This window comes from Clupea harengus, chromosome 22 (assembly GCF_900700415.2).
Source record: "Clupea harengus chromosome 22, Ch_v2.0.2, whole genome shotgun sequence".
In the NCBI taxonomy this organism is placed as follows: Eukaryota; Metazoa; Chordata; class Actinopteri; order Clupeiformes; family Clupeidae; genus Clupea; species Clupea harengus.
This window is the reverse complement of record NC_045173.1, coordinates 23,513,147-23,538,398: the sequence shown is the minus strand read 5'-3', so window position 1 is coordinate 23,538,398 and position 25,252 is coordinate 23,513,147. Positions and strand designations below refer to the sequence as shown.

The following is a 25,252-nucleotide window of genomic DNA, read 5'->3' as shown; positions in this document are numbered from 1 at the left end:
TGAGAGCCCCCTGCGAGATGGGCTGTTTTCCACTTGGCCTACCTGAGCGCCCCAGCTTCCCCATAGTGGCGTTCCCGGGGGTTGTTGACGCAGATGTGCCGGTCGTTCTCGTCCCCGATGCAGGCCTCGCACAAGTTCTTGGGGTTGTTCCCCTTGGGGTCGTGCTGCAGATCCTTCACTCCCGGGACACAGCTGTACCCGAAGAAATCCCCCACCGCTGATGAGGGAGGATGGAGAGAATAAGAAGAACTAAGTTGGAGAGAGAAAGAGAGGGAGAGGGTGTCCAAGGAAAGACAAGCCAGGTAATTTAGGAAGCTTAGACCTGTTATTGGCTCTATGTAGACTAAAAGTGGATTAAAAGAAAGAGGAGGAGAGAGGCTGACCACGGAATGGTGAAAAAGTAGTATAGGTAGCACAGCTCTGTGACTGGATCCATTTAGACTGATGATCGGATGAACTTGCAAAATCATTGTACTTTCTTATGGCCAACGGAAATGCTTTACAAATTGTGGCATTGAAAGCCTTAAATTAAAGCCACACAAAACAAAGAGCAAATCACATTTTTCTATTCACTGAACAAACTATGGGACCTGATCAGACAACAAAGTAAGACAAATCACACAGGAGGGTTAAAAGAGACTGCCATATCCTGCTGTCCGTCCCCTTCCCGCCGTCTCTCACCATGGGGAAAGTTGCACTGCTCGTCCACGCTGATCTGTGAGGTGTTGACCAGGAAGCCGATGGGCACGGTCCAGCCCACCGTGGTGCGTATGCCAGGGTGGCAGGAGCTGCGCTCGTGCATCTCCAGCAGAGACAGGTCACTGGAGGAGCGCCTCGCCAGGGCAACCACGTAGTAGTTTATGCCATCTGAGGGGCGAGGAGAGCGGGAGGGGGTTGGGGGGGATTGTAGCAAGATGTATGTTATGGAACATAAATCGGTAGGTTATCAGAACAAAACAACTTCTTTAACTGCCGTGATTTTACTGTTACGTTACTAATTGACCCAATCCCAAATTGCTGTAAATCAGATTTTGATCACACTGTATGTCCACAACAAAAAAACCCTCTCGCAAGTCTGCTGTTACCACTCTGAATTCCCTAATCCAGACCAATCGCATGTGATGACACCCTGCCCATTACTGTTTCAAGAGTTTGAGAAAAAAAAAAAGAAAATAGTTTGGCAAGAGCAGCAAAACAGCCAGAACTTACCCTCTCCATTGAAAGACTCGCCAGCTGCCAGTTCGAGTCCGTAGCAAAACCCAGCGGTGTAGATCTCATCAGGGTACATGGAGGCCGCGTCCGCTGATCCATCCTGACCAGAACAAACAGTTAAGATAAGCCACCCCTGCACCACGGCCACATATCAGGCCGCGTCCGCTGATCCATCCTGACCAGAACAAACAGTTAAGACAAGCCACCCCTGCACCACGGCCAAATATCAGGCAGCACTCGGGGCAAAAAGACCCACAAAAATGCCCTTCGACTTTAAAGATGAGGGGGCAAACAGTGTCCCTATTATGCATGCTGTTGTTTTTGTTTGACACAACAAGTAATGCATTTCTCCCTTAATATGAATGGCAGCATAGAATAAGGAGAGTCTATAGACATGTTGCCCTCTAACTTTTAAAACCTGACCTGAGTTTCACTGAAACAGCTCTATTTGATCATAAGTTAGAAAGTATTTAAATTGATTAAATTATTCTTGGTATTTGTTTATTTACTTATTTCACTGATGAATGGACTGCATGCTTTGCAATGTCTTTATATAAAGTCAATGCTTTTATTAAGAGAAAGAGGGAAATCTAAATTAGTGCCAAATCCTCTCTGACAGTGCCCTGCTCTCGGTGTCTGAGGCAAGTGTCCAGAAGTCTAGTCTGTCAAAGCAGATTATTTTTCCTTGTTGGTTTTTATATTAGATTCCGGAACCGATACTGTTGATCCATGATTCCACAATTCCATGATTCCAGTTCTTCATTCATGGGGCGACAGTGGGACAGTGGTACAGTGGGTAGAGAAGTCGTTTAGTAATCAGAAGGTTACTAGTTTCGATTCCCTGTTGAAGCGTCCTTGAGCAAGACACTGAACCCCTAATTGCTCCTGATGTGCAGTGTGCCATCAGTGTAAATGTAAAAATGTGTATACATTGTAAGTCGCACATATGTAAGTCGCTTTGGATAAAAGCGTCTGCTAAATGACTAAATGTAAATGTTCATTTCCACTGACCTTGATTTTCAGCATACAGTCGGTGGGACTCAGGCCCCTGATGCACTGTAGCTTTCCACGGAGGTTCCTGGCTGTGGCATTCCCGGCCATATCCAGACATTTCTGCTCCTCTGCCTCTGTTACTGTGCACCAGGTGACTGAGACAGACACAGAGAAAAGGGGCAATAACACCTCAGCCAAAGACTATTATCACAAAGTTGTCTTGCAAATAAAAAAAATAAAAATGGCCATTGTGTCAAAAGAATGTTATGGTGGTTTTTTTTGTTTGTTTGTTTTTCTTTGCTGAAATGACATAAACAACCAATGTCCTTTCAGGCTAAGACTTCATCATACCACAGTCTGATACCACAGATTTTTTAATATTCAGGTCTGATTACACAAATCTAAACACAAAGACCAGCATATATGCAGCACATGGGTGATTGATTAAAAGGACTGGAATAACAAATATTGAATTTCGTCTGTGCAGTATAATTAGCTTTGCTAATGTTGCTCTTGTTTACTGACTAAATCATTCACTGGAAACAGTGTGCCTGCTGATGTGTTGGAATGAGAGACTTTGACACGCAACAATAACCCACACAATCCATTAGCTGCCATTAGTTGATGTGATGTCCCAACACCTTTAAATAATTAAGAGAGAGTCTTACTGATGTTATTCTGGCTGGAGACACACACTAGTCCAAGCAGGAGGAAGGCGACGGCAAAATGCCTGGCAGAAGGGTGCATGTTGTCCATGGGGAAGGTTTCCTTCCAAATGCTTCGTAGCTCAAAAGAGGCGAGTGGTGCATAAGAATTAGAAAAAAAAGTCAACAGCTCATGTTGCCCCCTTCTTATAACCACCCAACACACACACACACACACACACACACACCACCCAACACAGAGAGGGGTTGTCTGACGGAACCAAAACTTTCCATTCAATCTATTCTTCTTCTTACTCCTACATCTCATATTTTTTTCTCAGCTCCAACACGAGTAGATCATTTTCACTACATCAGATGCCGTCTAGCATTTCCTTCAATTATCCACCGAGACGGGATGGCATGCAGGTTCTACACACTCAGCCTAACCTGGCACCAACCAGGTCAGATCATTTCAGAGCTTTATAATTAAGTCTGAAACAATACCTCACTGTGGATGCTCGCCAGTGCGGCAGGAGATTAAATCTCGCACAGGTTCAGAACAGTCCTCGCTTTGACTCGAGATAGGGACCGGGGCCTGCAACAGCAGACCATTGTTCTATCACCCAGCTGAAGAAAACCTCAAAGACAAAATCCATACAGTTCTTAATGGCATTTCCTCATATATATATATAGTTTCCCTGGTCCTGTACAACATGGGACACACTATTGGGAATACACTTAGATGTGTATGTGTTGGGCTAATCGGATTACTTTCTAAAACAGGATAGCTATATGATTATGTAAGGGTATGTTCAATCAAAATGTATGGTTCTCTGTGTTTCATGATTTCAAGATAATATTATTTACTGCAGAATAACTGAAGGTGCTCTCTTCATTAAATGCATAAATTGAAGGACGATGCAATGAAGCAGTGTAGTGAATGACTACACGGAATGATTATTCACTCCTGTGCAAATATAATTAATACAGTTGCCTAACACAATGTGATATGATAGGATCACATAAAACAATGACTTTCAATAAATTGCACAGCGGGGGAAAGACTACTGTAAGTTTTAATGTCAACCAGTGGCTGGCTATGAAGGGGTAGGAGTCTACTGTAAGTGTTGTGCCTTGGGTTGGGGTATCTGTGCGGTTGCAGAGTGCACCTGAGGACTGTCTGAAGGCTAATATCCACTACACGCACACACACACACACACACACACACACACACACACACACACACACACACACACACACACACACACACGCACACACACACACACACGCACACGCACACGCACACGCACACGCACACACACACACACAGACACACACACACACACGGTCCACAGAGGCTTATCTGCATGCCCTTCTGCACCGCGGCCCGCCTTCACTTCTCCCCTCTCCACATATAGGAAATATGACATGCTCATTAATCAACATGCTATTTTAAAACAAAAACCGTCAGGACACGGCCTCCTTGGCAAGGGCACTTAAACTTCCCTTAAATTATTTCTGCCAAAAAGTCTCTGGGGAGGTGGAAATACCAATGGTTCCCTGGGTGCTGTAAAGTAAAATACCAATAAGCTTTGTGTGCTTTGGTAGTGAGGGGTTGTTTCAACACTGAGACGTTGAATAGTGTCAGGTTTTTTTTTTTGTTTTTGCTTTGCTTTTTTTTTTATTGTTTTATGTGCTGTGCATGATTATAATTTCACCTGATGCACCCAACAGGATACCAGTCTTTTGAGATGCTCTCTAGGCATCAAACTGGTGATTATAAACAGGCCTGCAGACAAAGCAAGAAGAGAGGCCCATTAACCAAGACATAAAAAAGAGATCAAATTCCCTTCTCTGAAACTTTCATCAACTCTGAAAGCATTCTGATTGAAGCACGTGTCAACAGACACACACCCTCTGTCTCTCTCACACACAACACACACACACACACACACTGTCCATGCATGCAATGTAATGTGGGAAAAGAATATAAATAATGGTTTAGTATATTATTGGAGTGCTATGTGAAGAATGTGATTAACCTCTCCTAAATGTTTGGTAATGTAAGCTACTTTAAATATGTAGGCTATTTTTGTTGTTGCTATTCCCTTCTTCTTCTTCTTCTTCTTCTTCTTGTTGTTGTTGTTGTTGTTGCTGCTGCTGCTGCTGCTGCTATTATTAATAGTAGAAGTAGTAGTAAGAATGTGTTTTATACAATTTCTAACACAATGCAAAATATCATGATCTCAATTAAATTCATTGCACTGAATTCTGTTTCTTTACATTTGAAACCGTAGTGATTTATTTATTGTTCACTGTTATTCTTTGAGTGTTTTTTTTTCTTGATTATTTTCCTTTTTAGCACAAAATTGAGTGGTTTAGTTTAGGAGGACTAAATGTACCCCACAATGCATTCCTCCGTAGAATTGTTTATAATGACGTCACTTCAATGCCACTTCCAAGCAAGGAAAGTATCTGTGGGAGGTGGTGGTCGGAGAGTAGCTATCCTTTCATCAGAACGTAGCTGACATTAAACTCCAAATTTATGGAGGGGTTTGAACCAAATAAGTAGTTTTCAACAAGAAATGCATCGCTATTTTTAGCAGAGGTAAGATGCATACTCGCCTTTACCGTAGAAGTAGGCTTCTTACGTCCTGTGTTAGCGGTAGTAATCTATAAGCTAGCGTGTTAGCTAACATTAGCTCATAACAAACGTTGGCTGTCTAAGTCAGCTAATGTTAGATAGGATAGGCAGCAACCAGTTATTCTAAACTACCTAGCTATCTGTAGAGGACACAAATAGATAACCTGACTCAATAATAAATGTAAACAGTTTCTCTATCGTTAAATCATTACACTCAGTCAAATTGTATCCATAGCACATGCCAATTAATTTGCATTCATTCTTAAAGAAGAAGGGAATGTCAGTTTAGGTAGCATAGCTGCTTACATAGGATGCTTCATGTTGAATTGCAAGCTAGTTAGCTGATCAACATTAGCTGTATGCTAGTATAATGGTCTGGTATGGACGGAGGAAGTTACCATAGATAACGAGCTGCAAATTTAGCTTTGTTGCTATGTTAACATATGATATTAATAAGAAGACGAGTGTTTCCAGGCTTGCTAACTTCCTTAGGACAACACTGGAAATAGACGCCATATGTCCTTCTATTTGCACTGTTCTTGGCCAGCTAGCTATGTATTGTGATTGCTGAAACTGCGAATAGCTGAACTAATGTTTGTTGGCTAGCCTGTTTTGGCAACCGAAGTGTCAGATCCATAGTTGCTGCTGTTAATGAATATAAGGTTACACGCTGGCAGTAGTCTGGGCTACTTTCTCTGACTGTCTGGGTGAAACAAATTATTTTCTTTACCCACATGCATGTAGACTACATCAAAAGTTCTCGTCGTGAACACGGAGTTGGGAAGATTGTCCACTTTTGCAAACAGTCAAACAAAACAAAAGTTGTAGGTTTTCAAATGTGTATGCTATTACACGTTAATAGCATACACGTTAATAGCATATGCAATATGTCACGTGTGATACTTTAAATGTACACCTATGTCATGTCTTTAACAAAACCGTGAGAATTAATTTGGTTCATTCGTGATGTTCTCATAGGGAACCGATAGTAAGACACTACGGTCTAATCAGTTATACCCAACGTGGTATTTCCTTTGTGCCATATGTAAAGGCAGCTGCTAAAACGTCTTTTGTCTATTGGCATTTGTAAATGGACAGTTACACAACTGTACAACGTATCAAATCATGAGCAGGGAAAGGCTTTTTACCGTTTAACCGCTGCCAACAGTGAGTTCTTCAGAAGCAAAGTTCCAAACCTGCAGCTGTAGCAGCGATGCAGAACGATGGCACACTGTGTCAGAGTTAACAGTATTGGGATGCAGAACGTGCATCTGAAAGACCTCAAGACCTTGTCTTAGATAGCATTAGGCTCATGAGCAGTTTGTGTATTGCCGACGAAGGCCTTATTTCATCTAATGTAGGCCTAATCTTTTGAGCTAGGATGACCTCAACTATCCACTCAAAAACATGAATCACATTTGTACACGTAATGCAGATTCTGCAGCTTTTACACAGATTGCAGTATTGCTGGACAGGCTCCCCGGTCCCTGTCGAAATGTTCATCTCCTCAATTGTCTCGTGGCGACACAAGAAGTATAATCAGAATACCCAAAACCTATTGTTTGAACGTGAATGTGAATGAGATTTTATGTCTATGTTTATAAGGCAGTGAAAGGCTGGGATGTATATTCTTCAGAGCTTATTCAGTGGTTGTGTTAGATTGGGCATTTTACTCTTCCTCATTCCTCTCAGTCGGATGTGCCGGCATCCAGACATTCCTAAACTAGAGCAGTGTCTTCTCTCCTCCTCCCGTGGCTGAGGAGTGTGTGTGCCATGATGAATTGCGTGCAGACTGCAGACACATGCAGCATTGAGAGGAGCTTGGCTTGAGTCGTCCCCCCCCCATCACTCCGTGGGAAAACGGTATTTGAATATCCGGGGGAAAAAGAACTGTAAAGGCAGCCCTTTTCTCTTTTTTTTTTCTTTTTCTTTTCTTTTTTCTTTTCTTGTGTCTGTCTTCTCGTAATGCACCACGCAGTTCCGCAGCTCGCTTTGATGTCATTTAGCAGCAGGCCTTGCTTTTTCTCCCCTGTTGCCACGGAAACGGCCCTCTCTTGCACGGTGGCACACACATGCCCATCTCTCTCCCCTCCAAAAATGAGTGTTGGGGTTTGAGCACCAGAGAAAGACAAGGCAGGACTGCAGACACAGACAGGAGGGGGAATGTGGCTCTGGAACTCTGTGATTCTGAATGTAATTCTGTCACCTAGATGACTGATTATGGACGTGACCGTACCTTTTAAGCTTGTGGCGTGAGTGTGTGTGTGTGTGTGTGTGTGTGTGTGAGAGTGTGCATCAGTGTGTGTGTGTCTGTGTGTGTGTGTTCTTTTTTTGTTTGTCCTCTAACTGTAGTGTTTTTCTCATTACCAGTGCGGTGAAGCAAATGGGTCATTGCAGCGCCCAAGTCCTTCTGTTCATGCTGCTGAAGATCGTGCAGACATCAGCGGAAGGTAAAGAGAGAGCCCAGAGCACCACTAATTCAATTTCTCTCTCTCTCTCTCTCTCTCTCTCTCTTTATCTCTCCCCATCTCTCTCACCCTCCTCTCTCTATCTCGCTCTCCTTCCCTCTCTCTCTGTCTTTCTTTCCTTCACCCACTGTCTATCTCTCTCTCCTTCCCTCTCTCTCTTTCTCTCTCTCTCCACCCCCCATCCTTCTAACTCACCCCTCTCCCCTCTATCTCTCTCCATCTCCCCTCTATCTCTCTCTCTCTCTCTCTCTCCATCTCCCTATCTATTTCTCTCCCTCTCCTCTCTAGCTCCCCCTCTCCTCTCTCACTCTCCCTCTCCCCTATCTCTCTCTCTCTCTCTCTCCATCTCCCCTTTATCTCTCTCTCTCCATCTCCCCTCTATCTCTCTCTCTCCATCTCCCCTCTATATATCTCTCTCCCTCTCCTCTCTAGCTCCCCTCTATCTCTCTCTCTCTCCATCTCCCCTTTATCTCTCTCTCTCCATCTCCCCTTTATCTCTCTCCCTCCATCTCCCCTCTATCTCTCTCCCCTCTATCTCTCTCTCTCTCCATCTCCCCTCTATATATCTCGCTCCCTCTCCTCTCTAGCTCCCCTCTATCTCTCTCTCTCTCCATCTCCCCTTTATCTCTCTCTCTCCATCTCCCCTTTATCTCTCTCCCTCCATCTCCCCTCTATCTCTCTCCCCTCTGTCTCTCTCTCTCTCCATCTCCCCTCTATATATCTCGCTCCCTCTCCTCTCTAGCTCCCCTCTATCTCTCTCTCTCTCCATCTCCCCTTTATCTCTCTCCCTCCATCTCCCCTCTATCTCTCTCCCCTCTATCTCTCTCTCTCCATCTCCCCTCTATAGATCTCTCTCCCTCTCCTCTCTAGCTCCCCTCTATCTCTCTCCCTCTCCCCTCTAGCTCTCTCTCTCCCCCTCCCCTCTATCTCCCTCTCCCCTCTATCCCTATATCTCCCTCTCCCCTCTATCTCTCCCTCCTCAATCTGTCCCCATCTCCTTCCCTCCGTCTGTCTCTCACGATCTTCTCGACCCCCCCCCCACCCCACACCAGACGCCTGTGCTCCAAGCAGGCTAGCAGGCATAATTCTCCAAATCAAACGTTATTGCAAGAGCCTTATCAGCGACGATCATCTGCTTTCTCCACAAATCTCATTGTCCTCCGGGCCCCTTTGAAGAGACGCGTCCATTCTTTCTCGGTGTGAGTGCGGTGGAGCCAGAGCCCTGGATGGCGCTTCCTCAGCTTCGCCCCCCCCCCCACGCAGCGCTCCATTTTAAACAGGGTCATGCATCTCCCAGGGAATTACACGGCTTAATCGATAGCTGCAGTTTAGAAGCCTGCTGTTTATGTTAAGCACTGCTGGTGTCTGTCTGCGGGCGACCTCTGGAGGCTTGAGTGATCTTCAGACCCCAGGCCCACATGTCGAGCAGCAGGAAGCAGTGCCCCGGCATCGCTGAATAAGTTCTTTTTTACTCGCTCCTAACTGCACAGCTAATTGAGTTGGGTCTGATTGGTGTCTTCCTGTGCGTGTTGGGGTGTGTGTGTGTGTGTGTGTGTGTGTGTGTGTGTGTGTGTGTGTGTGTGTGTGTGTGTGTGTGTGTGGGGGGCATTAACACATGTGATTGGTTGTGTGCGTATGTGTATGTATTTGTATGTTATTTATGAACATGTGTGTGTCTGTCTGGTTGTGTGTGTGTGTCTAGATGGTGTCATTGAGTGCGCTTGTGAGGGCAGCAACTGCATGGTGGAGCTGTGTCACGGGGACCAGTGCTACACATCCGTGACGTTGGGCGGCCCGGTGCCCACCTTCACCCGCGGCTGCCTGCGGGGGCACGACACGTCTCGCATGACCTGCCAGACTGCCAGCAACTATGTGGTGGAGTGCTGCGCCCTGCCCATGTGCAACGCCAACACCAGCAGCGAGGCCCTGCTCAGTCAGCTGCCCACGGGTACGAGCAACACACACACCAACACACACACACACACACACACACACACACTCTCGCTCTCGCATACAGACACATACACAAACAGACAAACACATAGACTCACAGAAATGTGGACACTCACCCACCCTTACATACTCACACTCAACCATATATATACACACACTCACACTCACACTCGCACTCAAGCATGTGCACACTTACACACACACACACACACACACACACACACACACACACACACACACCAAGACACGTACAGATACGTATGTACATATAAATCACTGTATAAATGAGTTAGGGACATGGTACATTGTATCACTTAGAATTTGTCTGCTTTTCCACCAAAGGTCATGTGACATTTTACTCTTGGCAGCACTTGGCTTGCCTTCTAAAACCATATTACTGTCATGATCAATATTGACTGTATTTGGCCTATGCTATGGCTATGTTAATGTCAGTCATATACCGTGGTGGTGTTTATTTTTCCCTAAAAGGGACATTACGCAATTCTGGCTAAATGTTGCTGATATTTGAGCTCAACAGCCAATCAAATTACACTCGTCCCCTCTCTGCTCCTGTGGTAACATGTTGATTTGCTGGAATTCGGTATGGCTGCTTTAATTGTTTCCCAGTTGCAAAGTCATGACTGTGTATTAACACTGTTGTTTTTGAGCGCACAAACAAAACAGACAGCTAGGGGACACTGAGGATCAGTTATCTGAATTTGACAAAAAACTGTATTGACTCAGAATCGCCGACTGCACCTTTTTAAAGCAACTTTAAAAATCTGTTGTTGTGTGTGTCCCTGCTGTGTTTTTCCGTAGCTCCCGAGGCGGAGCCGGTGCGCTACTGCATGGAGACGCTGGTGCTGTTGGTGCTGGGGCCGGTGGGCGTGCTGACGCTGCTCTCGCTGCTGGCTGTGGTAGTGTGCCGGCGGATGCACCGCGGCCGTCTGGAGAGGCTGCGCGAGTACGACCCCGAGCAGGGCGCCATCGACGGCCTCATCGCCACGAACGTGGGAGACAGCACGCTGGCGGTATGACACTGCACGCTTTATCAAGCACCTGAACACAGAGCGCAGAACCTGTGTGGATGCTCTAGGGAGGTTCAGGCCTGGACTCGCCTCACACCTGAAGATGTAGCTATTACGATGTTTGGGAAGAGGCCTAAGAAGGAGAAGTTCATGGATCCATTTCTCCAGGGTTATTTCTGTCTGTTACTGTTACTGATAACATAACCCAGGCCTAAAGTACTGTGATCAGTAATGGTGGGATATGACATGTTTTATAGCACGGTTCAGATGGTGAATTTTAATTATTTTGAGGTTTATGAGGGTTTGGGTTTATGACATAACACGGTGGAGTTTATTGCTCCAATTTCAGCATGGTTATATCTGTGAACTGATTTTCAAGTTGACTCTCAGCAGCTAGGATGTCCTCACTGACTTTAGCTATAGACCGTCATACAACTACTGTGATGCACTGTATTCACAATACTGCTACATAGATCTCTTAGTGGTGCCCACTTTGAAGTGCTTGTTTGTAGGTGCTAAATGCTGGGAGTCTTTGCCTGTGTGTGTGTGTGTGTGTGTGTGTGTGTGTGTGTGTGTGTGTGTGTGTGTGTGTGTGTGTGTGTGTGTGTGACTGGTTGTGTTTGTTTCCTGACACAGGATCTGCTGGACCACTCGTGCACGTCAGGCAGTGGCTCCGGCCTGCCTTTCCTGGTTCAGAGGACGGTGGCGCGGCAAATCAGCCTGGTGGAGTGTGTGGGTAAGCACCAGGCAGGCCTTGGAGTCACCAGACCGCTATACAGATGTTATAATAATAATTAATTTCATTTATAGCGCACTCCTCTACATTCCCCTTCATCTCAGAGTGCCAGTTTATGTTTATGATAGACCTGCTGCAAGCCATGTTTGAGTACTATGTGTGAAGCTAGAAAGCCATGTTTTTGTATCTGGTGCAGTCCGTGATTCTGATTTAGTACTCTTTGGCAAACTCGGTGAGTTGCGAGTCATAGTCCTCCAGCTGTCCGTCTCAGAAAACCCTTGTGTTTGTCGTGTTGCCAGAGCTCTGTAAACGGGAACAAACATAGAGGCTCAAACCGAGTCATAAACAATCCCAGCCAGTTAGCATATTGCTTCAGGACCATGGAAGGGAGGGTGTCATTTGATTGGCTGTTTAGCTCAAATATCAACAACCTTTCACCAGAAATGCGGACTCCACCTTTAAGCCAAGCTGTCTTTATGATCGGATGGATAACACCTTAGTGCGCAGTGCTATTGGGGGGAGAAAAAAAATCTTCTAGGCTTTGCCATCTGCAGCTAGAATTTGATAACAGGCCAATGATATTAACAAATCAAGAACTTTTCAAATTTTTTTAAGATTTATTTTTGGGCTTTTTGTGCCTTTAATCGATAGTGCAGTGAAGAGTGGGACAGGAAATGAGAGGGAGGAGAGCTGGGGAGTGGACAGGAGAAATGACATCGGGCCGGATTCGAACCCATGTCCTCCATGGGCGTCAAGCCCGAATGTGGTCGGGGCTACTGCTTGCGCCACAGTGCCCCCCGAAACTTTTCTAATTTAAGGGTGTTCCTGCTTGCCAGTTATTTCTAGATTGCTCAACACATTGAAGTGCAGGAGTTCACCTAGAATGACCGGAGTCTGGCAGACGTTAGCAAAATGTACTTTTATTGCCTACAGCTTTTTTTATTTTATTAAAGTAAAAAGCTCTGAGTTTATCACACAGCTACTATGGAGAATAAAAGAGGTAAGGTGCTTAAGCCTAAATAATTATGATGAGCTTTTTTTTACAGTTTAATGGTCATTCTTTAAAAGCACTGCCTCAGCCTGTAATGCATGGTCTTGTTCCTCGCTAGTTCGTTGCTAATTTCGCTCTGAGTGGATTTGAGTTTTATAGGAGTAATTAGGTTTTTTTATACCAGTAGTAATAACACAGAAGCTGTGTCTCGGCCTTTGCTCTTCACACATTTCATTTAGTAGACTTGGTTATCTTCAGTGGTAGCGGTACAGGGCAGACATATATTTTTTTTTAATGAACTTGCAATGCCATTGGAATTAAAGTAATTGCCTTGGTACTGATGGTGCCTTATTCAAACAGGAACGTTAAACACATTGAGAGCACAAATCTTGTATGGTTCTGTTTTATAGTTTTCTGTTTTTGCCTTCAGTTGCTCATAGTCTGAAAAGTGAAGGAATTAGAGTACATGACTTGGTTATGGTTATTCATGGTTCTTTTCTGTGACCGGTCCCATGTTGCCATGGTTATTCATGGTTCTTTTCTGTGACCGGTCCCATGTTGCCATAGTTCTTTTCTCATACAGTTCTGATAGGGTTTTGAAGGCTCAAACATGAAGAAATTCGGCGAATGCTCCATCAGTGTGTGTGATGTATTGTTTGTTTTGGAAACTTGTCTCCCAGGTAAAGGGCGGTATGGTGAGGTGTGGCGGGGCCAGTGGCAGGGGGAGAACGTGGCCGTGAAGATCTTCTCCTCCCGCGACGAGAAGTCCTGGTTCCGAGAGACGGAGATCTACAACACCGTCCTGCTGCGTCACGAGAACATCTTAGGTGAGCCTGGTATTTATGCCCACATGAGAGAACTTCAGAGAACAAGTCGTATTTTATTCAGACTGTGTGCACACGAACAACTACCTTTAGAGACTTTACAGATTATACAACACAGTCCTGTCATGCGCCATTCAGAAGAAAGCTCAAATTGAATAACTCTACTGTCCCTTTGTTGGCTGAGTTTGTGTTCAATTTTACCCCCAGGTTCACAAATGAGATTTTGCTCAGGGAGAGATGAACGGTTGGCATTAGTGTTATGACTTTATAAATCTTGGTTCCAGGCCCAGTGGGAGGGGAGGGCTGAGGGGAGGGCTTGGCTTTTATCAGCTCAAGCTGACAGGCGCGTCCTGCTGTGGGAGTTTAGAATGTTCGGTTTGATGATGGATGTCGGATATCGGTCTTCTGTTGGATATTGTTGTTCAGTTGTTACTGATGGGTAGTAATTAAACCTACAGAATATGTTTCTTGTTCTCAGTCAAATAAAAATGGTTCTAGACTACACAGCAATGTAATCCTGAAGCCATAAAAAAAGTGTGAAAGCATTTCCAGTATTCCTGTGGATACTGTGGCAAAGTGTGAAAGCATTTCCAGTATTCCTGTGGATACTGTGGCACTTTATCGCGTTTGCTTACTGTGGCTACATTTCCATTTCCTTAGTAATGTACAGAAAGTAAAAAAAAAAATGCTTTTATGACCTTTGTCCTTGCAAACTCGGCCTCTTATTACACACACATGCATTAGACTAACCCTTCTACAATACTATTCGCCTTCTTTAGAATACTTTTATCATTGTGGCAAGCTTCATATCAAATTGAACTTATTGAACTTTATAGTAATGTAATTCTGACGGCATAAATGAATAACATTTCCAGTATTTGTGCGGATCTTGTGGTATTTTATTGTAGTTAGTTACATATGTGTTTTCTGTGGGCACGTTTCATATCGAATGGATCTAGGCTTATACTAATGTTGTTCTGAAGGCACAACAGAAAGGCAGCAGTCCTCCTGTGGATCTTGTGTCATTTCTCTTGTAGTTACTTTCTGCATACTTTGTGTTCGCAGGCTTCATGGCGTCGGACATGACGTCACGGAACTCAAGCACACAGCTCTGGCTCATCACGCACTACCACGAGAACGGCTCGCTGTACGACTACTTGGGCCGCGTTGCCGTGGAGATGGCCGACGGGCTGAACATGGCGGCGTCGGTGGCCAGCGGCCTGGTGCACCTGCACACCGAGATCTTCGGCACCGAGGGCAAGCCGGCCATCGCCCACCGCGACCTCAAAAGCAAGAACATCCTGGTCAGGAAGGACCTACGCTGCTGCATCGCCGACCTGGGTGAGGGACACACGTCTTACTCTGTCCGTTTTCACTCCCGTCCTGCTCAGACACGTCCTCCTGGGACACAGTTGTCTCTTTCTAACAGATAGTTACATGCATATCCGTAATGGGGCTCGAGAGACCAGGAAATGAAGCATTTTCAGCAGGTTTTTTTTCAGTAAAAGATTGTATAACTGTGTATTCCCCATCATGAGCCGGATAAAAACATTTCATTAAATGTGTGTAGACGTACGTAGGAAGTATTGTTTGATGCGTTTGAAAATTCATTTGATTCAACCTTTTTTAAATCAAAACGTATGTCTTCACAACTGGAAGGAAGGAAGGAAGCTGAAGCTGTAGTTTTACCCAAAAGCAGGGGCGGCCATGAACAGACATTACCCGAGTCTAGACTGAATGTCCCCCCCCCCTCTCCTGTTCCCCTCCTGTGTCTGCAGGGCTGGCAGTCACCCACTCCCAAACAGACAATCAGCTGGATGTGGGTAATAACCCTAAAGTGGGCACCAAGCGCTACATGGCCCCCGAGGTGCTGGACGAGTCCATCCAGACGGACTGCTTCGACGCCTACAAGAGGGTGGACATCTGGGCCTTTGGGCTGGTGCTGTGGGAGATCGCGCGGCGCACCATCAGCAACGGTGAGCAGCGCAGCGCAGGAACACTTAGCACTGTTGTGATGTTTGGCCCTTTTTAAAGGTGCAGTCTGCGATTCTGGTGAGATTGTTGTTGTTGATATTTGAGCTCAACCCGCCAATCAAATTGCACCCCTTTAGTTTCTGTGCTCCTGAAGCAATGTGTTGATTGGCTGGAATAGAGTAGGACACTGTCCCAGCCACTTAAGAGAGTTTAGATAGAATGGGCAGCTAGAAGACCGTGAGGAGCGCTCTGCATTTGATTAGAATTGTAGACAGCACCTTTTAAATCTTTTATCAGTGTAAATTATGTTTGTGAAATCATTCATGGTTGCGGGTATGTGTAAAGATCAGCTATAACAATTAAGTAATTTATCCAGAGATCGGTGACTTATTTTGTCAGTGCTAAGCAACTCCACAGTGATTATCAGTGTGATACATGGATGTAGATTTTCATGAGACTGAATGACGAGCAGTCCAGTTGTTTAAGGCACACTCATTAGCGTCATGGCTGAGTTTCAGAAGCCCACTTGAGGTTGGATATGTGGAAGTGTTTAAAAAAATAAATAAAACAGATGTGTCTCATTGTGGGCAGTTTTTATTTTTGGGGGTACTGAGATTACCACCAACTTCTAGTTAAAAGTTCTGTGCAACAACTGATTCTTACCCATAGGACAACCACCGTTAGTATTCCTTAATGACTATATGAAGGCAAGTCCAATGTCACATTCTCCCAGTAGCTTACCCCCCCCCCCCCTCTCACCTGGGTTCACCCTGTAGGTATTGTGGAGGATTACAAGCCTCCCTTCTACGACCTGGTGGCTAACGACCCCAGCTTTGACGACATGCGGAAGGTGGTGTGTGTGGAGCAGCAGAGGCCCTTCATCCCCAACCGCTGGTTCTCCGACCCCGTGAGTCCTCACTCCACTCTGCCACGCTTATCCAGGCATCTACCAGTTCCTCCAGGATTTAGCCATCTTTTTTTTTATTTTTGTGATTTAGTGATCAAAATGACAGATTTTTGTGGTGGTGATTTTCTAAAAATTGAGATTTCTGTTTCTCTTTAAACTCCAAATATAAAACAAATGAATGATATCAACTGACATTAGACAGATTATTTTATTATTTTTGTTTTTTAATTTTTTTTAGAAATTCTTTTAAAAAATGAGGGACTGGCCTATAGATGACGATGAGGCAGTTCAATAACTCAGTGACTGAGTGGTTTACAGTTTGGACATTTCATACAGTAACTGCTTATAGCTTAATTCTTTGCTTCTGCCATTCTTTTTTTCCTCTTTCTTTCTTCTTCCTTCTCTCCCTCTCTCCCAGACGCTGTCTGCGCTGGTGAAGCTGATGAAGGAGTGCTGGTACCAGAACCCGTCTGCCCGCCTCACTGCCCTGCGTATCAAAAAGACTCTGGACAAAATCCACAGCTCGCTGGAGAAGGGCAAGGTGGACTGCTGAGCAGATTAGAGTTGGGTTAAGCAGATTGGAGTGGAGCAGCACAGCTACCCACCCCCACCCCCCACCCCCCCCCATCACCAGGGCTAGGGCAGAGCTGTCTGCACTCCGCACTGCACCTGCCAGCACTGCATCGACTGCACTAGGAGATCAAAGTTACATTTACTACGTCCTCCCGCAGGCTAGAGGTTACATTTCTGCAACACGTCACGTCACACAGACGCCCTCTAGTGCTCACGCTCACACGGAGTTGGGTTTTCACACCGCCTCGAGCAACCGAACACTTTTTATTGTTTTTATTTTCTCCGATTCATTTTTTTTTATAGCTTTGTGTTGTTGGTCTCTTCCTCCACCCACCCCATTCTGGGATGGCTTTTCCCTCCCTCCATCCATCTGCTCCAACGGTTGAGATCCTGCCCTGGCAGTTTCCACATCGCTCAGCTGCTGCATGAAGCTGCTGCTGCTGAAGCAGCTTCCATCTTCAGAGTGGGAGTCTGGCGGAAGAGTCTCCTGAGGACACTGTAAAGCCATGCTGTGTGATCACGCCGATGTAAACCTGCCCTAAACCCCAACCCATCCCCCTTTAAAAATGACTTTCAAGCAGCATCTCAGCACTTTTTAACTCTACCAAATAACAAGGTCGTCACAATCACTGTTGAGCCCAGCCTCGATGGCCCGTCTTAAGTAAGGATGATCGTGGCTCTTCACCATGATCGACTTTTTCTTCAACACCAGTCCCCCCCCCCTCCCCAACTTCCCAATACTGACTGATGAAAGGTCCTGTGTCCTTAAGAGACATGTATGACTGGTTTAGTGTGTGGAAACTGGCAGCGACCCTGCCACCATCTTGGCTCCAGCTGAGCATTCCTTTCATCACTGAGTGCAAAAGAAGCTGACATGAGCAGAGAGGGCTCTTTTCGCTTTTCTCCCGACGACAATCAACTGCTGCTCAATCAGACTTTTTGATATCGTATTACTGTTCTGACAAATCTCCTTCTTCATAATAATAATTAAATAATAATAATAGTAATAATATTCACCACCTAGAGAACTGAACACTGAACATAGGAAGAGCATATTTATGTATTTTGCTTTAAAAAAAAGAGAAAAGAAGTGAGGGCTTGTTGTAGTTGCTGAGTGGGGTCTGTTAAGAGGAAGAATCCTGCGCTTGTCCTGCAGTGTAAGGACATGGTGAACCGCTTTGTTCAGGCATTTTTGTGTTGTTGTGCGAATAGATCTTTTAAAGATGACTAATTCTAGTGCAGGAGTAGGAAAACCACTACAACCTTTTGAACTGTGAATGCAAGGTTACCAGAGTAGCGATGCCTAGGGAAACATTAGACAGAACTTTGGAAAGCAAGAAGAAGAAACATTTGCCCTGAGGCACATACCTTTTTAAATGCTGTTCAATGCATGTTTCTTTTTGTTTTGTTTTGGTTTTTTTTTTTAAATGTGGAACACACCGGTAAAACACTGACGACGACGGATAGTTTCAAGGCACTTCACGTAGGCCTTGTCCAGGGAGCCCAGGAGCGCCTCTCTCTCTCTTCTCCCTCTCTCTCTCTTCCCCATTGTCAGACAGTTCATCAGCTCTGAAAGGGCAAGCGACACTTACCCAGCATTCATCACCATCACCCCCATGGAGTGTGTCATGGTCCACATGTTCAGTGGAGACTGACTGAGAGGCTAATGGCCAAGTGGGCCGTGGGCTGGGCTGGGCTGGGCTGGGCTGGGGTGAGCCTGATCCAGTGCCTCAGATTAGGAAAGAGGAAGGACCCAGGCTCAGGTGTTACCCTTCCCTGAGATCAAAACACAGGACTTAGTGCTTCAGAACACTTCAAAACAATAATAATCATTTGAAAGGGATGTCTTTCTGTCAGACATTTGGAATGTACAGTTTTGTTTGTTTTTTTTTTTTTTTTTTTTAAAGATTAATAGTTCCCTAAGCCACATGTAAACATTTCTATACATGTTTTAAAAAAAACGTGTTTGTTAAAACGAATATTTTGTCTCGTTTTAATGCCATAACATTTTCCACCACACCAGTAACCAAAATAATTATCGTTTATTACCCAAATGGATTTTAACACCGTGCATAAATGGAACTTGCTGGCCAGAAGAACGACTACATTTACAAGAAATCATGTTATGAATCCAATGTTGGGTTATGCGATACACAAACTCTGTTGCCTTTCTACAAAACAAACAATAAATATGTAGGACACCTAACAAGTCTGAAACTGTTTTCTTTAATTCTTCAATTATAGTGTCTAGCCTTTTGAAGCTCAATGAAGACATTGCTGGGGTCCACAGTCCTATACAGGTGCCCTTACATGATCAAAACACACATTACAGTATTCATTTAAATATATATATATTATAGATATACATATAATTTCTTTGTCAACATAATGTGTCAACATATTACATTCAAATCAATAAGGGTCATTTTCTAATATATAAATTATTACATATCAGTTCACTAGAAAAGCATAAGTGTGTGTGTGTGTGTGTGTGTATATATATCTGCATCTTCATTATGAATGTTTGTCACATCTTGGCCTCGAAAAATCTTAAGTGGCTGTAAATAGTCCCAATAGCAGACAGAGGCCAGGCATTTGTGGTTGACCATATAGAGTACAGCAGCGGGCCTAGAAGTGCCCTCACTCCCTGGACGTCTGGGTCACGGGCAGGCCGAGGTCATCGGGGAGGGTCTTGTAGGGGTCACGGGAGGCCGAGATCATCGGGGAGGGTCTTGTAGGGGTTGAGTGGAGGCGGAGGTCATCGGGGAGGGTCTTGTAGGGGTTGAGGATGCCCCGAGGTCATCGGGGAGGGTCTTGTAGGGGTTGAGGGGAGGCGGAGGTCATCGGGGAGGGTCTTGTAGGGGTTGAGGATGCCCCGCGGGTCCAGCATGGCCTTGATGTTTCCCATGAGACCCACAGCCTCGGGGGTTTTACTGTAGTAGATGTAGTTCCTCTTCTTCAGGCCCAGGCCATGCTCCGCGCTCACGCTGCCCTGCACAGCCGCCGTCCACTCGTACACATAGGGCTCGATGGCCGCCAGCAGGGCCGGGTCTTTGGTGGGGGAGGTGATGTTCAGGTGCAGGTTACCATCACCTGGTGGGGGAAAGCATATACAGTCAAACAAACCTACTGTGGTGACGCTTTTTTTACAGAGTTCCAGAGAGATAAAAGACACACAGAATACTACTAAGTTATTGGAAAGGTCCTGCATAAAGTCCATTTGCCACTGCTAACATGTGGTCACAATACCTTTTTAAAATAACTTGGATATCTAATGAGAAAGTGAACAGGTGAACTTCAGGCCCAGGGAGAAGCATCATCCGTTCACTATTCAGAGCCAACGGCAGATGAACCTTTGAGAGTGGGCTATGTTTGGTGGTTGAATCAAAAATATGAAAATCAGTCCTTAGAAAATTAAAAATTAAAAAAAGAAACCCATCTTACCGACATGTCCGTATCCCACAACATTCTTGGCTCTGTCTCCAAGGTGCTGCCTCATGTCGGTGACCAGCTGATAGATCTTCTCCACGGGGAGCGAGATGTCGTACTTGTAGGTGAATCCATCATGGGTGAGGGCCTCGGTCACCCTTTCCCTCAACGACCAGAGAGCCTGAACCCAAGTCAATCACAAAGAAACCATCAGTGTTCATGGCTTAATGAGAACTAATTAGTCCCTAATGTTAGCTCCAATGGCATCTGTCCCAGGAACAGATCTGGCAGACCTGCGTCATATCAAGGCCAGATTTGATCCAGAAGTAATGCTAGCTTCTATCTATATTTTCATTTTTTATTCATCATCTGTAACTACTCTCTAAAAGGTCATGTCAGGTCGCCGTGTCGGGAGTTGTGAGGAGAGTATTAGACAGAACATTAACCTTAATTTTCGCATCCTCCGTGGCAACTGTCCCATCAGTCACCAGTGATGATGCCATCACCTTCTCCAGGAAGTTGTGCAGTTTCTCCTCATCGTGCGCCGCGTTGGACCCGGCCGTCTCTATGACGATGTAGAAGGGACATTCTGCACAGAGAAACATCACTCCGAACTCAAGACTCAGATTTAGTTCCAGTTCCCCTAGGTGTCTCAGAGACTTACTCCCCATGACTCAGATTTAGTACCAGGTCCCCTATCAAACTCATACAGATTCCCCATGGCTCTGATTTGGTTCCTGTTCCCCCTGTGTGAGGACTGACCTGTGATGGGGTTGGTGAGCTTCAGGTGCTTCTCAAGCAGGCCCATGCAGGACGCGTCTAAGAACTCAAAGGCAGACAGAATCTCTCCCAGCATGCCCCGGCAGCACTGAAACGTCTCCAGCAAGTTCTGGAAACTGGAGCACCCTGCAGGACAAAAAAGTTACTGCATCACATACCAATCTGACTTGAGAAACAGTCACCCAAAAATGAAATCTATTGTGAATACAATTAGACCTCTAATGGAAAAGACTAGCTTTTATTGAACTTTATATAATTGTATCTTTATGTATGTATGTAGTATGACGGCATTTCTAACTTTCAAACTTAATCGTATGATTGTGTTCATGTTATTCTTAACATATTTTAAGAGGTAATTATTCTGACTAAGACAGCACTGATGATATGGTACTGCTGTGAGCTTATTCAGACACAAGTCTCAGCCTGGACCTTGTGCTACTCAGGCTGTGGTTTCTATAGGCCATCTTTCTAACCTACCCAGGAACGCCACGTTAACAGCTCTAGGTTTGCGAGGGCAGAGGATGGACACGGCTGTGATGACCCCTAAGGTGCCCTCGGAGCCGATGAACAGCTGCTTAAGGTCGTAGCCCGTGTTGTCTTTCCTCAGAGTGGCCAAGCAGTTCAGGACCTGCCCGCTGGCTAGAACCTGAACACACAAACAAGTTGTTGAGCTTCCATGGCTGAACCCAAAGAGAGCACTGTCACGTTTAAGTTTAATGTGTGTGTGTGTGTGTGACTTTATGGGGGGGGGGGGGGGGGTTGCTTGGATGCATACAAAAGAGTTGATACAGTAGCTTTACAAGTAGCAAACAGATTGAAATTGACACACAGTTGAACAGAACAACATGCAGTGGACTAACAACAGAGATTCTACTAACACACGGCACAGGTGTGGGCTGAAAGTCTGTCTGTTTCACCCGAGTAATTCATTATCTGTGAGTATGTGTGTGTGTGTGTGTGTGTGTTTGTGACTGTGTTCAGTGTGCGCCATGCCTCTACTGTGCCGTCCCATGACTCCCATGTGTACACACCGCCTCCAGCCCAAGCACTGTCCCTCGCAGGGAGCCGTAGCGCAGCAGGCGCAGACCCCCAGCGTTGGTGGCCACGTTGCCTCCGATGTGGCAGCTGCCCTTGGCGCCCAGGTCCAGCGGCATGATGAAGTCCCTCTCCTCCAGCAACTGGGACAGGCTCTCCAGCACACAGCCGGCCTGGCACGTCAGGATCCCTGCAGCACAGCCATTACAGTGAGGCTACAGCAAGGGCCTTAAACCTCTCCTACAGAAGTCAAAGAGAGGGACAGCTGTGCTCTTTTTTTTAACTTCACAATCTGCTGACCTCAACCTCTGCAATTTCAAACAGCTCAATGAACAGGAGTTGCTTTTCCTGAAAGAACTCCATCAACACAAAATTGGTCTCAGTTTTGATTTTTTTTTAAGTTGTTGTTTTAGTGTTTGGACTAGACAGTCTGCCAAAAACTAAACAGTTTTCAACGTATCTACTGCGCATAAGAGTCTGCACCATCTGTGCCACCTTGAAAGCTTAAAATACAAACTTCATGCCAAATCAATATAATGCCTCTCCTCAAACCACGTTGCAATAAAATCACACCACAACCTAAATTAAATATTGATCGACTGACTTTTAGGCAAGACCGTTAGTAAACATATTTGGAATACGTGGAAAGATGTGACAGACACCAGATGCAACCTTGAGTACTTTACACATCCAGCCTTAAAATCCCTGAAATGTGCGTGCAGGACAACACAGTTCCAGTCTTTCGCAGCTACCGTAGTCTGTGTGTGTAAAGGGGTCATCCTCCCCCACAGAAAGTAAGAGTCTGCCCCACTGACCTGAGACGCCGTCGAAGGCCAGCACCTGGTTCATGAGCGCCGTGGAAAGGATGATCTCGTCAAACACCGGCACGCTGCCGCCCACCAGCCCCGTGTTCCCTCCCTGTGGGCTCACCGCAAGGTTCCGCTCGTTGCAGTACCTGGACAAACCGGCAGTCACACTTCAGTTACACACTATTCCTGCCGTCATAGCAGCATATTAAAGTAACACTATGGAGTTTCTGGAGCCGCCAGGTAGGGGGCTACTTTCTGCTGGACTATTCAGTAACTTATTTGCTGTCTTGCTTTGTCTTGTGTTGCACTTGCTTGATGTTTGACTGTGTTATGAAAGTTGTTGACTCGCTAGTTTGTCGTAAACAAAGTAAGCAATTTTTAACAGGTTTCGCAAGTTTAGCCTCTAGCAAGACATCTCGTTATAACACGCTTGGACATTGATGCTAGTAATAAGTGCTCTCGCGTCGGCTTCTTTGTAATGTTATTGTGATAGCTGTGTTGGCTAGCTTGCCAACAACTTTCCTAACACAGTCAAACATCAAGCAAGTGCAACACAAGACAAAGCAAGACAGCAAATAAGTTACTGAATAGTCCAGCAGAAAGTAGCCCCCTACCTGGCGGCTCCAGAAACTCCATAGTGTTACTGTAAGAGAAGAATCTTCTCCATACCGGGACCATATCTACCAAGGAGGGCTCATGGCCAAGGTACATTCCTGGTACACTAACACTAGCAGTGGTTACAAATGAGTACTGCCAACAGAACAGATGAGTCAGTAAAGGACACCTGTCCCAGGACCACTGCAGCCTTAGCTGTCCAGGAGGGTTCATGGCCAAGGAAGTGGAGGGTAGACCTGTGACGCCAGCACTCCGAACTCAGTTAAGTAACAGTTAGCCACAGAACTATACACTGCCAAGGAGTAGCTGCCATGTAGGTAAATATATAGAGGTAAAGGTAAAAAAAAATATGTTTGTGTCAAATCAGTAAAGATTCATGACAGCAGATAGCCATGTGTGGGCTAGATCCGCTCTTGATTCATGAAGTGATTAAAAAGAATGATCGTGCCTTGTACACACAGGTATTGCATTAGGAGTTCTCTTCTAAACATACAGGGCACAGACCTGAGAATCTGGGACACCTCCTCTGTGGTCCTGGGTCTCAGCAGTACTTCACTATTGCCTACAAAAGGGAAGGCAAAGAATAACTGAACTATACATAGTCTCTAAAGACAGAGTATTCAAAAGTGATTAGGTTAACACTCTCTAGCATAGGGCATGGCCCTGCAGATGTGGCCTTGAAGATCAAAGGCATATCAAAGGAACCCAGTAGGACACCAGTCTAGTCTTTACACAGCCTCAGGACCAACACTACACCACCATGCCAACTCACCGCGTACTGACTTGAGCCAGTCAACATTGCTAGACTCCAGCATATCGGGGTCTGTGATAGCCCGGCCAGGCAGCAGCTGTCGGAAGAAGGCCAGATCTTCGTCGGTGACGCAGGAGAACGGGAGCCGAGGAGGAGCAGCGCTGGGGAGACATCTCACTTCTCCCGCGCCTCCACTGATCCCTCGGTGCTGTCGACATAGCGTCTGACAACCCAAGAAAACTCTGTCTCCTTTTGCTCTTTCCGCTGCTGTCGTAGAGGAAACTGCGTGTGAAGACAACTGGAAAGCGTACCTTAAACGCAGTCGGTTGAACCGGTGTAATATTGTAGCCATTGCTGAGGAGATGGAGAGTGAAGATATCACTTTGGTGATACGGATACAATTTCATGTTCAACACTATGAATGCTATATTTCAGGTGCACTAGGAGCCCTTTAGGTTTACCTGCTTTCTGTGGTAACTTTTTATGGATTTAATTGCGAAGGCGGCATATTGATTCCTAAAGTTTGTCACCAGAGACATGATGCCACTGACTGTAATCACAGGGTTATCTAATACAGCTGTGCTATGATCTGACTATACTTTTGCCGGTCAACAGCGATGCGATGCTTATGCTTGGTTCACCTTTAAAAGCTCTTCGACTGCGCTCTCACAGGTTCTGTTTTCCTCGTCAGCATGGAAACAACTAGCCACAACAGGGATAGCATGGGTTAACTGGAAAAGGTTGTTTTCTTCCTGACAAGCGTTTACTTTACTAGAGGATCTTGTATAACAAGTGCAGCGGTCACCGTTTTTATGACAGTCTTGCAAAAGCCTACAATTATTTTTGCAGCGTGTAGCCAGCGACAATAACAACAATTTAAATATG

At 45.4% G+C, this 25,252-nt stretch overlaps 3 protein-coding genes across 4 annotated transcripts in view; 1 reads left to right on the top strand and 2 right to left on the bottom strand.

The window, feature by feature from the left end:
• Window positions 1–3,197, bottom strand: part of LOC105907201 (otolith matrix protein) — an 11,222-nt gene extending 8,025 nt beyond the window's left edge. Inside the window, exons 1-5 of the mRNA XM_031560092.2 lie at window positions 2,874–3,197; window positions 2,224–2,360; window positions 1,210–1,312; window positions 682–867; window positions 43–217 (exon numbers count right to left, since the gene is read on the bottom strand). Of these exons, the coding sequence (XP_031415952.1) occupies window positions 43–217; window positions 682–867; window positions 1,210–1,312; window positions 2,224–2,360; window positions 2,874–3,177 (905 nt within the window). The 5' untranslated portion in view covers window positions 3,178–3,197. The remainder of the gene's footprint in view (window positions 1–42; window positions 218–681; window positions 868–1,209; window positions 1,313–2,223; window positions 2,361–2,873) is intronic.
• A 2,096-nt stretch (window positions 3,198–5,293) lies between these two features.
• acvr1l (activin A receptor, type 1 like) lies at window positions 5,294–19,154 on the top strand. Its single transcript, XM_012835492.3, has 10 exons — window positions 5,294–5,458; window positions 7,865–7,944; window positions 9,665–9,910; window positions 10,735–10,946; window positions 11,580–11,679; window positions 13,351–13,497; window positions 14,560–14,835; window positions 15,273–15,470; window positions 16,245–16,375; window positions 16,794–19,154. Exons 2-10 carry the CDS (start codon window positions 7,878–7,880, stop codon window positions 16,926–16,928), a joined length of 1,512 nt encoding a protein of 503 aa, XP_012690946.1. The 5' UTR covers window positions 5,294–5,458; window positions 7,865–7,877; the 3' UTR covers window positions 16,929–19,154.
• On the bottom strand, window positions 18,972–25,252 carry d2hgdh (D-2-hydroxyglutarate dehydrogenase). Of its 2 annotated transcripts, none has more exons than XM_012835491.3 (10): window positions 25,009–25,252; window positions 24,389–24,721; window positions 24,121–24,178; window positions 23,008–23,147; window positions 22,189–22,382; window positions 21,635–21,803; window positions 21,140–21,283; window positions 20,824–20,966; window positions 20,393–20,558; window positions 18,972–20,041 (listed from the first exon to the last, which is right to left on the bottom strand). In XM_012835491.3, the coding sequence occupies exons 2-10, from the start codon at window positions 24,717–24,719 to the stop codon at window positions 19,707–19,709; spliced, it is 1,680 nt and encodes a 559-aa protein (XP_012690945.2). In that variant the 5' UTR covers window positions 24,720–24,721; window positions 25,009–25,252; the 3' UTR covers window positions 18,972–19,706. The 2 variants fall into 2 exon arrangements, with proteins under 2 accessions (XP_012690945.2, XP_031415484.1); XM_031559624.2 differs by lacking the exon at window positions 25,009–25,252 and adding an exon at window positions 24,829–24,927.